Raw genomic sequence first — 11,526 nt, forward strand, 5'->3', positions numbered from 1 at the left:
ATGAAATATATCCTGCATATTCCACATTCGTGAAGACATTTTGATACCCAGTGAAACCAAGAGAATTTTTTCAAGAGGAGACAAGAAAGAGCACGTAACGATGTAGAACATGTTTTTAAGTTCTAAAGTCGAAGTGACACATAGTTGGACATGCGAACGACCATATGAGATATGCACTCTACATGTAAGTCCCTAATCTGCATGTGTATCAATCAGATCCGTTTGATGGTGCGGAATCCCAATCAAACGGATGATGTCAGATCAAATAGAAGAGAAAGAGAAGAAGAATAATATGAATGTTGTATGTATTGATATGAATGGAGATCCGGATACAAGAGATTCACACACACTAACACACACTCTTCTCTCTAGACTGTGCACTCTCTTCTGTTCATCAATCTCTACTCCTCACCCTAACACCTATATATATACAAGGGGAACATGGGCCGTAAATGGGTTTACGGTCGTAAACCTGTTTAGGACCGTAAACACAGCCGTAAACACGTATTTGGCTGTAAACACCAAGTTGTTTACGGTCTAAGACACAAAAATACATTTTTCTAGAAAAGTAAAGTATAAACCATATTTTTGACCCAACAATCTCCCCTTGGTTTATAACTTTCTTTTCTTAATTGACCCAACAAGCTCCCCCTAAAAAGTAGCTGACTTTTCTTGTTAATCTTCATTGGGAGATTGGCTTCAGCATTTATCTTCAAATTCTTCACAACTTCAAGATGTACTTGATGAATCTTCAATGAATCACTTCATCTTGAGCACTTGAGCTTTTCTTCAAGATTTGACTCTGAACGCACATTGGGTGAGGAGACTTCTTGTACTGATTCTTGAAAGATGGCGCTTTCAGCTTGAGAATCTTCAAAGAGAACAAATCTTCTGGAGCATTTCAGGATGCGGGAAACACGTTCTAGTACAATTAAAATTGAACACATAAAGATTGTCTGTAGATCTCGCTGCTCAATTTAGGTGGACAGCAATATCTTTGGTCGTCGTCAGCTGAATGGTCCTTAAGGAATATTATCTAGGAACTTAGGATCACATGGTCTTGTCACTTATAGTATGTCCTAATTTTGTCATAATTTCTCATGTTTAAGTGGACCACAATACCGACGATTGACCTACTGTAAGTCCCTAATATGCCTGTGTATCAATCAGATCTGTTTGATGGTGTGGAATCCCATTCAAACGGATGATGTCAGATCAAATAGAAGAGAAGGAGAAGAAGAATAATATGAATCTTGTATGTATTGATATGAATGGTGATCCGGATACAAGAGATTCACACACACTAACACACACTCTTTTCTCTAGACCGTGCACTCTCTTCTGTTCATCAATCTCTACTTCTCACCCTAATACCTATATATATACAAGGGGAACATGGGCCGTAAATGGGTTTACGGCCGTAAACACCAAGTTGTTTACGGTCTAAGACACAAAAATACATTTTTTAGAAAAGTAAAGTATAAACCATAATTTTGACCCAGCACTACAAGATAGTATGTATGCATGTATCATAATGCATAATATGATGATTGAAGATAAAGACGAAATATTATAGAGTATATGCCCACATAACCTATACATGTGCAATTTCAACCAGACAACGAAATATTTACATAGAGTTATTGATATTCAAGATACATGAAAACACATGCAACTACGAGAAAACTTTGCGGATTATATGTATGATGGTAACAAAGATGAAGAATAGTAAATTTAGGGGGGGAAATGTATTTTTTTTCGTATTGTAATATATTTATTAGTTTTTAGGTTTATCATATTTTTTTCTTTCTTGCAATGTTTTTTTAGTTTTTAAATGTTATTTTTTCTTTCCAGTAATATTTTTTTAGTTTTTAATGTTATGTTTAATTTAAAAACTAAGTTTTATTTAAATAACATGTTTTATTAAATTACAATTGTTTTAATAAATTTCAAAAATTAATAAAAAAAAATGATGACATGAAAATTAATGGGTATTATAACATGTTGATCATTTTCTTAATTGACATTATAACATCAACGGTAATGTGACATGGAAGGTGATATCAAAATAATATTATAATATCCGGTTAAAGTTGTCAATACTATAAAAGAAAAATAAAAATAAACAATGATAAGAAATAATGAAAAACGAAATGTAACTTCAAATTTAGGACTAAATATATAACTTTAGTACAATATGGGGGGTAAATGTGTGCATGTAACCCACACCTTTTCTGTACAAATCAAATTACCCGCTGAGTTGACCCTTCGAAAGTACCTTCTCGTTCTCAATGTCTAACCCTATACCGGTGAACATAATCTCCGACGACGACACAACCCCACTTCAGTTTAAATCCAAGAAGCAAAGAATCAGTTTTGATTCGAACGCTACAACAGTCTTCATTATCGATGATGACCCAACTCCTCGCAAGCCATCGCCAAGTCCCTCCGCTGCTTCGACGCCTTCAGTCGTACCTGAGACGCCCTCAGTTGCACCGGAGACGCCTTCAGTCGTACCAGAGACGCCCATGGTGGAATCCCCGAAATCATATGTTCCAATAGTCAGATGCACCAATGCTTTGTCGGATCCCCAACCCAGATTCTCTTCATCTCCCAATCCTAAGCCCTCTGGTATGTCTTTATTGCCCTTTAGGGAAGGAATACACCTTTGTGGCTGCAAATTAGGGAGTATCATTTGCTTCATGGGATTTGATTGAATATGTGGAAATCGGTTCCTGCTGTGGTTTTGAATTATTGTTTTGTGATATAAATTTGTTCAATTATTCCTGCAACTTCTTGTGGGGTTCTTTGTTTTGAAAAGCCGAAGGTGGTTGAAAACATCTAATGATAAAATCACTAATGAAACATTACAAGAAACACAATACTTTTCAAACTCAAAATTGAAACATTAAGCTCTAGGAAAACCTGATGATCACATTAAACATTACATTTCATCCAACCAAAGGTGTAAGAGTAGGATGCTGTAAACCATACCTTTTGTTCCATTTAAGTGTTGTTATATTGGTGTAAATGTATTATAAGAACCTTTGGTAACTTTGTTGTTTTATTTGATGCCTTTATACATGTGTTACAGGATTGATATGTTTAGAATCTGATGAGGAATCTGAAGGGCTTAAGAGCTTCCCTGAAAAACTCAATGAGCCCACATCACTTACTCTAGAAGTGGAAAACAATTTAGAAATTCCTTCTACATGTTCAAAATCCTTTATGTTACAGGGTTAGTTTTTCATATATAGAATTAATTGGAATTCTGTGAAGGGGTTTCTCAAACTATTGGCTAAACAACATGTTTGTTAATTCATGTGTTTCTTTTAGTCATGAATAAGTAACACAAGACATAAATGTGCAGATAACTCTTGTTTATCACCTATGTTAGAAGAACTACATCAGGTACTTTCTCCTTTTGAACATTGTTACCTATTTCAAGCTCTATAAGATATACAATTCTCTCTTCCTATACGCATATTTTTTAGTTTTTTTAATTATTTGAAAGGCTAGTCAGGTTTCTGATCATTTTGGAGAAGAAGATGATATTGAGGATCCAACAAGTGAAGCAAAGGGTAATAATGTAAATAAGAAACGGAGTGAAGGAAAGACAAGTGAAGAAGAAAAAGATCATTTGATGAATGAAAAGAAGCAACAAAAGGAGATATGTGTTAATGAGATGCCCTTTGGTATGTCTTTTTTGCCCTTTAGTATTGCATTCATTTGTTTTTATCATACAAACACATAAATTCTTTCATTTTAAACCACAAAAAAGTATGACCTAAAGTTATGTGTTACAGGATTGATATGTTTAGAATCGGATGATGAATCTGAAGGATTTGAGAACTTCACTGAAAAATTAAAAGAATCCACATCACTTCCATGTTCAAAATCCTCAATCTTACAGGGTTAATTCTGATCTAGAAATTTATTTATAAAATCATTTTTTTTTTCATTAATTCAAAAAGAAACATTCTTATATTTATATACACTATTTGCAGACAACTCTTGTTTCCCATATATGTTAGAAGATGAAACACCTCAGGTGATTTCTCTTTTCAAAATTTATTGACTTTTCTTATATTATGTATTTATAAACTATGTTTTTCTAGTTTATTAATTATTTGAAATGGAAGTCTACTCAGGTCTCCAGTCTTTCTGGAGAAGAAGATGACATTGAGAATTCGACAAATAAAAACATTAGTCCAAAAGGTAAAAAAACAAAGGGTAATAATGTAAATAAGAAACGGAGTAATGGCGGAGTTACTAAGGAAGAAAAAGCTCGTTTGATGAATGAAAAGAAACAGCAAAAGGAGGTTCGTGTTTTACACTTTTTTACCTAACTTAAAAAAATATAAAATTGTTTATGTAATATTATATTAAGTTAATGATAAATAATAATACATGTTATATTTAAGCAAGAGAAGTTACAAAAATTAGCTCTCAAGGCACAAGCTGCAGAGATGAAAAAAATTCAAAAAGAAATTCAAAGTTATGAAAAAGGAAAGTTCGCTCAAAAATCCATTGTAGCAAACATCGACACGAAAGTAATAGAACAAGGCTCAATTGGAGGTAAATTCGAAGATTGAAATTTTATATTTTATATTAAAAAAATATATATATAAAATTGTTTTTATTATTTAATGACGTGTCTTGTCTCTTAGTTTAGGACAACTGCTTACACGTTTTGCTGAAAAAGGAATTCAATATCGTATCACTTCAAATGCTGTTGAAAAGTCGATTATTTGGAACATGTCTGTTCCAGAACATATCACACATGTAATTAAATACTTTATTTTAATTTATGTGTTTTTCAAAAAAAGAAAAGATTTGAAAATTTGAAAAGTTTTAATAAATAAATATATTTAATAACAGGCGTTGACTCGTGGGACTGAAATCCCATATGTTTTGGTGATTTTTGAGGCTGAAGAGTTTTGCAAACTTGTGATGGATGATGAAACTTTGTTTATGGATCATGTGACACGTGTCCAATCCATGTATCCATGTCATACCATTTGTTACCTCACAAATAGGCTTACGTCATACATCAACAAGAGGTATTGATTTCACGATTTACTTTCACCGTTTTAGGGATTTGGATATTAGCTGCTGAAGCGGAACTATTTTATTTATTGATTTTGAGTTTTAACAAAAAACAAAGTGATGTATTAAAAAAAAAATAGAACGCGACATAAACACATGCTCTTTATGAAAACCACAAATGCTTGTTAGTTGTTTTAATTTTTAACATAGCATTTTTTTTTTCCTTCAATTTTTAGGGTTAATCTCATAAAAGACTTTTTTTTTTTTTTTTTGGGATTAAACCTCAAATTTATTTTTTGACTAGGAAAGACATTGTGTTTTTTCATTTTTTCTGAAAAAACTCTCAATTTTGTCTTTTTTTCCCGAAAACAACCCTCAACCTTCTAAAGGCTTACAAATAAACCCTCAATTGTGTGGTTTAATGTGAAAAAACCCTTACATTTTACATTTTTTTTTTTGGAAAAAAAATGAATAAAAAGGCCAGATTGGAAAAAATGAAAAAATACAAGGTCTTTTTCAGACGAAAAATAAATTTAAGGTTTAATCCAGAAAAAAACGCAAAATATAGGATCTTTTATGAGACTAACCCCCGAAAAAACTTGTAAAATGTGAGGGTTTTTTCGAGAAAAACTAAAAAATTGAGTGTTTTTTCGGAAACAGTTTGAAAGTTGAGGGTTTTTATCGGAAAAAAGACAAAGTTGAGGGTTTTTTTTAGAAAAAATGAAAAAACACAATCTTTTTTTCATGGAAAAAATAAAATTGAGGTTTAATCGGGAGAAAAAAAAACAAAATATAAGGTTTTTTATGAGATTAACCCCAATTTTTATATGTAAAAAACCAAACCTAACCTAAAATTCTTTTTTTTTTTTTAAATTAAAAAACCTAACCTAAAGTACGTTGTCATTTTCTGTATTTCACTTCATCATTATACTCCCAATGCATATAAAAAAATATTTTATCCTTGAGTGGGCTCCAATGAAACGTAGCCAAGTGTATGCTTTTCTTTTTCCTCTTTTAAAGTTATACTTTTACAAAATAAAAAAAATTATTTTTTTATTTGATGTCTTTGTGTTTGCAAGGGAACAAGAATATTACAAGAACCCTGGAAATCATAGTGGGTGGAGGCGTCCACCTGTGGAACAGGTCTTTCCTTCAATTGAAATTTAGTTTTTAAATACAATATAATAATAATAAAAAAAAATTATTTATTTTTTTTTAAAAAAAAACTTTTCACAGATGTTGTCAAATCTAACAACACACTTTGTTGGAGTCCATTCAAGATTATGCACAGATGAATCCGAATTAGCTGAACATGTTGTAGGTCTAACATCCAGCCTCGCCTCTTGCCAGTTTAGGTACTTTCTTCACATTTTTTTTTTTCAAAAAATTGCAATTATTTATTTTAAGTATTAGAAAATTATTTCATTTGTTTTTATGCTTTTTTTTTTTTTTTTTTTTTTTTTTTTTTTTTTTTTTATGTTAGGAAGAAGCTTACGCGTTTATCGGTCAATGCTAATAATGGTACCCTTATTCCCAAAGATACCGACCGATTTCTAATAAAAAAGAACATTTGGTAACAACTTTTATTATACTTTAAATTAAAAAGTAATACGTAGATTGTTATTATTTTATAATATTTTAATTTTTTGTTTTCCTTGTAGGTTAAAAGCGTTAATAGCTATCCCGAAGGTACAACCACGTGCTGCAATAGCAATATGGAAGAAGTATCCAACCATGAAGTCACTCTTGACTGTGTATATGGATCCAACAAAATCGGTCAGTATCAAATAAATGTTTTTTATTTTAATTTTTTATAAAACTATTTAAACTTTTTGTCCAATTGATATTAGTTTTTTTTATGAAACTTTTTAAACATATGTAGGAGCACGAGAAAGAGTTTTTACTTGAGAATTTGAAAACGGAAGGAGTGGTTGGAGATAACAGAAGATTAGGAGAGATTTGTTCAAAAAGAATTTACCGGATATTAATGGCTGAACGTGGGACCACCAAAACCGATGATGTGGAAAATGGGGCTGATTTCTTTAGTCCTCAATCATCACAAAAATTAAAAACTATGTTTTAAGCAAATGTATCTCTGGGTTTGTTATGTTTGTAATTGTATCTGTATGTGAATTATATGTCCCATTCGAGAAAATTAGTGTTAGTATCATATGATTATATGATCAATTTTATTATTATGTTTTAAATTTATTATGATGCTAAAGGTGCATAGTCATTTATTGTTGTTTTGACATAGTTAAACATTGTCTTTATCAACTGAAAGTCTAATGCCAATGGGCTTGTGGCCTAGTGGTACTAGTATTGGGTGGTGGAAATGTGTCCATCAGTCAATTGGTTGAGTTCAAGGTTTAAATCCTGTGGTAGACAAAACTGTGTTAGCTCTTAAAAAACATCTATTGATTATAACAATTACTAGAATGATAATTTTCACACCCAATATGAGAGATACTTACCCTAGACAATTAAGACCGACTAATGTGCCCAAATGAATGGATAATGATCAACTACACCAAGAGTCTAGAGTCCAGAATCAAGATAATGCTTGTATAATGCATGCTTAGAGGTGGGATAACTTATAATATAATAACTAAGTAACAGAAGCGATGTGGAATAATCACAAACTCCATTAGTCCATTCCTTTGCTTTTTTTTTTTTTTTTTTTTTATTTACTCTAATAACTTATAATATAATAACTAAGTAATAAAACATTACTCAATGGCTACAACGTATAAATGCGATCACTTACTTTTGGCTGATTTGTTTTTTCAAGAACTAGTACACTACAACGGTTAGAATTACACCAACGGATATAATCAACATGAGTAATGGTTATAATTGTTTTTTGCTGGTTTTTTTTACACTATAAATACTTATTCATATCCAACTTTTTTCTCACCTCAAATTCTATCTCTTACTCAAAATGTCTCTAAATTTACACTACAAAGCTTGAAGTTTCCACACCCGGATAATGTTGGGTGCCGAAGAAAGTAGTTCTCGTCACGTTGGCCCCTCATAAATTGCAAATATAGCCCAGAAAGCCCTTGTAATGCATTACCGATTAATTTAAGTTACCATACTTAATAGTTTAATAGTGTAGTCACCTTTCCATCCATGACCTCTATCACATATACCACCCCTTCATGAAGTCCATAATAACTGAAAATGAAATCCAGTCGGATCATCATGTGATAGTTTATATTTGAAGGAGAAAAACACAAGGATTCACCTTCTTGGAGGAGCTGAACAACAATTTGAGAAAGTGTCTTAAGAAAATTTTGAAATTGTTGCTGCAAAGATGGCATATTGGCATGAGAAATTGAGCCATTCAACTCAAAGAAATTGTATTGATGCATTGACCGAATCAGAATAACATCATACCTTAAAACAGAACATATACTAATGGAAAACTGCTTTTACTGTATAATTATCAATGTCATCCAAAAAAAAAAAAAAAAAAAAAACCCAATGTTAATTATGAAAAAAAAAAAAGGAATGTTCAAAAGAATTTGAATCAAAATGGTCAAATATCAAGAAAAGCATATGATGGAGCGGGTTGTAGACAATATGTCAAATTTAGCATCCATGTCTTCTCAAAGAAACCCAACTGGACTACTTTGGCATATATTATTATTATTATTATTATTATTATTATTATTATTATTATTATTAGAGAAAATAACAAATTTAGCCTTTTTTGCTAATTAATTTACAGATAATAGCAAAAAAAAAAAACCCAAAGTTACAAAAATAGCCACTAAAATCGCAGATGGATTAAGTCTGCGATTTGCTGTGAACGTACAAACTGCTAAAGCATGATTGTGCCTTAGGGACTTGTATGTTCGCAGATGGATGCTACCACCTGCGATTTTGCCTTTTTCAGGGTATAAATACCTAATTTTTTTTTGGAACAATCATTTTTCTTGGTTTTTGTTGGAGATTTCTCTCTAAAGGAGTTATAGACGACTGATACTCAACTCGAGGATTCCAGTTCTCCCCCACTTAGGGTTCTAACTACCACCCACTGGTTTGAAACCAACTCACAACTTAAACCGGCTCAACCAGGTATGATCATTCCTGACTATGGAATGAATAACATACGCATAATGATCCTCCCGATACGGATCAATCGAATCCCAAAAGAAACCTGAATTTTAGCTAAAGATCTTTGAAATCCCCACTTATAACCGTTTACAAGCATAGACAACTACCAATCAACGACCCAAACATACCTTCCTTGCTTGCAATCCTAATGACAATCTGGCACCTGGCCTTTCCATTTTCCGAGAATATGGGCCCGTGCTTGCATAACAAGATACTCATGCCACATCGATCCACCTATGCACACCGGTGCTGACATACCGTCGCTAAACACTGCGACCAACAGACCCCGAGGCTGAAAATACAACCTGACCCTGGAGGTCATGAGCCTGCTCACTCTTTCGAACTCGAAAAACTAGAAGGGCATAACCCTCGCCCTAGATAACGACATTCCAATCCATCAATTAACCGTTCTACTTCTAGTTGCAAAACCCATACCGATCATAATCATTTCTCCCTTCCCGAGTCCCGCGACTCGCATTCTCAACCTTGAGCAAAATCCCCCGAGGCCTTAAACCAAAACTCACTAAATTTGCACCACACAACCTAAATTCATAATGCCACTGAGCTCACAACACATACCAAGCCCATCCCCATGACTGAGCAGCCATAACCAAAATATTAACAGGAACAGAACCATTGCCGCGAACCATGGTATCCAACCATGCTATCTTCCCTGACCAGTCCTTAGAATCCCCGAAATCTTCCTTGAAGCGAGTATTGATACTGTGCTTCTAGTAGTACGAGCCCAATGCTACCTTCCACACATATCCATACTTTCCTCATGAATCATCTCGGGTCTTTTAAGTCCTAGTCACAAAATACTCCAGAAACCTGCTCAACAACGAAACAAATGCACTAAAATACTCCCTAGGCTATCCGAGGATTCCACACTTCTCTACGATCAGCTACTAAAGAACTCTTCACAAAGTCAATTATCTATTTCATGAATACAATCATATGCAACAAAGCTCAGATAATCCTTTGAGTTACAAACTCATCCTTACAACGGTTGGACTCAAACGAGAGCTGCGCAGTAGGGTCAAATCCATCACTCTGATATTATTCAACGTTTTTCACATGTGACTTGACATGTTCACTTAATAGCTAACTCACATTACTCATGAGTTCCACAAAGAACAAAGCAAGCAACATTCATGTAAGGGAGCCAACTAGCACTAAAATGCAATAAAAATCAAGAAGATCCTCATACGAAAACCTCAATCTCAAACTCCTATGCCATGGATGCACCTTCACCCTGCTCTCACTCTCCTCAGAGTGGCTAATCCTTCCTCGTGCTGACCCGCTAAACACCGCCCCCACTCATGAAACTTCCAGCAACCCTGTAGCACTCGTGTATGCTAGCCATACATAACACTAGATCCTATAGACAGTCGAATACATGATCCTACCCTAAGCCCTTCATCAAACAAGAACATGAAATAAGGCCAAACCAAACATTCTAAGGCTATAAAATCTTAATTATGTACAACTATGATGTATACATTAAGCAACTACAGTAATGATGTCAATTTCATAAAATGAGAATCTTAGGCTATCAAGCATCATATAACCACACAATTCTATCATGCAGTTCCTGGAGATATGTCACACCCCAAACCAGGGCAACGGAAACGTCCGGGGGCGGATGACGTCATTGTATTGTATCATCACAATTGAATAAAAATGGACATAGTAACCCACACAACATACATTAAGAGATACCAACATACATAGTCTACATATTGTATCTGTTCATCAATTACACAAAAGTGACATAAAAGTAAGACATTCCAAAATGCAACAAATTCGGATCTTAGGTACCTGCTTACTGGTTCCCTGAGAATACAAGTCATTTTTAAAATCGTCAACATTGAATGTTGGTGAGTTCATAAGCATATTTGTATGAAAAGATTTGTAACATCTTTGTTTGAAAATAGTGATGTATCTCTAGAAAATCCGATATTTTCTATGAAAATGATTTGTAAGCCTTGTTTCCAAAACTGTGAATATATGCATGCATGTTCGTGGTTTCCTTTTGTTTGTAATTGTAAAGTGTATGTTCCCAGAAAATCCAGTATTTTCTGTTGTATGAATACTGTGGTCTTAAACCCGAGACCAGTAATAAAAAACAATAGTGTACCGGGAGGAAAAATGCAATTTTATATTTTATAAAACCGATGAAGTGTAAGCTTCCCGTAAATCAAGATAGTATTGTTAATCCCTAAGTGAGTTATTATAAACATGCTTGATGTGACTGTTATGCATGTTACGACGTTCTTCAGGCATCAGAATCGGTAAGATATTTGTCACCTTAGACTGGCCCTGTCTAGCTGTAGTGAACAACTCAGGTGTGGG

The 11,526-nt window shown here is 33.4% G+C and overlaps 1 protein-coding gene across 4 annotated transcripts; it reads left to right on the plus strand.

The window, feature by feature from the left end:
* Positions 1-2,230: 2,230 nt before the first annotated feature.
* On the plus strand, positions 2,231-7,263 carry EME1B (essential meiotic endonuclease 1B). Of its 4 annotated transcripts, none has more exons than XM_078992193.1 (15): positions 2,239-2,631; positions 3,095-3,238; positions 3,371-3,411; positions 3,515-3,695; positions 3,807-3,914; positions 4,008-4,051; positions 4,152-4,322; positions 4,425-4,578; positions 4,676-4,785; positions 4,882-5,063; positions 6,129-6,192; positions 6,286-6,404; positions 6,533-6,622; positions 6,711-6,825; positions 6,932-7,263. In XM_078992193.1, the coding sequence occupies exons 1-15, from the start codon at positions 2,292-2,294 to the stop codon at positions 7,130-7,132; spliced, it is 2,064 nt and encodes a 687-aa protein (XP_078848319.1). In that variant the 5' UTR covers positions 2,239-2,291; the 3' UTR covers positions 7,133-7,263. The 4 variants fall into 4 exon arrangements, with proteins under 4 accessions (XP_078848323.1, XP_078848322.1, XP_078848319.1 ...); XM_078992194.1 differs by having other exon boundaries at positions 3,524-3,695; XM_078992197.1 differs by lacking the exon at positions 6,932-7,263 and having other exon boundaries at positions 2,231-2,631; positions 6,537-6,622; positions 6,711-6,826.
* Positions 7,264-11,526: the final 4,263 nt, after the last annotated feature.

The sequence above is a fragment of the Lactuca saligna genome, chromosome 4 (assembly GCF_052625555.1).
Source record: "Lactuca saligna cultivar CGN05327 chromosome 4, ASM5262555v1, whole genome shotgun sequence".
Lineage (NCBI taxonomy): Eukaryota > Viridiplantae > Streptophyta > Magnoliopsida > Asterales > Asteraceae > Lactuca > Lactuca saligna.

Bases quoted from the DNA above. Each gene is read 5' to 3' on its own strand.
- EME1B (XM_078992193.1), top strand. From the start codon at position 2,292: ATGTCTAACCCTATACCGGTGAACATAATCTCCGACGACGACACAACC. The intron at 4,786-4,881 runs GTAATTAAATAC...ATTTAATAACAG, and splicing joins TTCCAGAACATATCACACAT to GCGTTGACTCGTGGGACTGA. The intron at 6,193-6,285 runs GTCTTTCCTTCA...AACTTTTCACAG, and splicing joins GGCGTCCACCTGTGGAACAG to ATGTTGTCAAATCTAACAAC.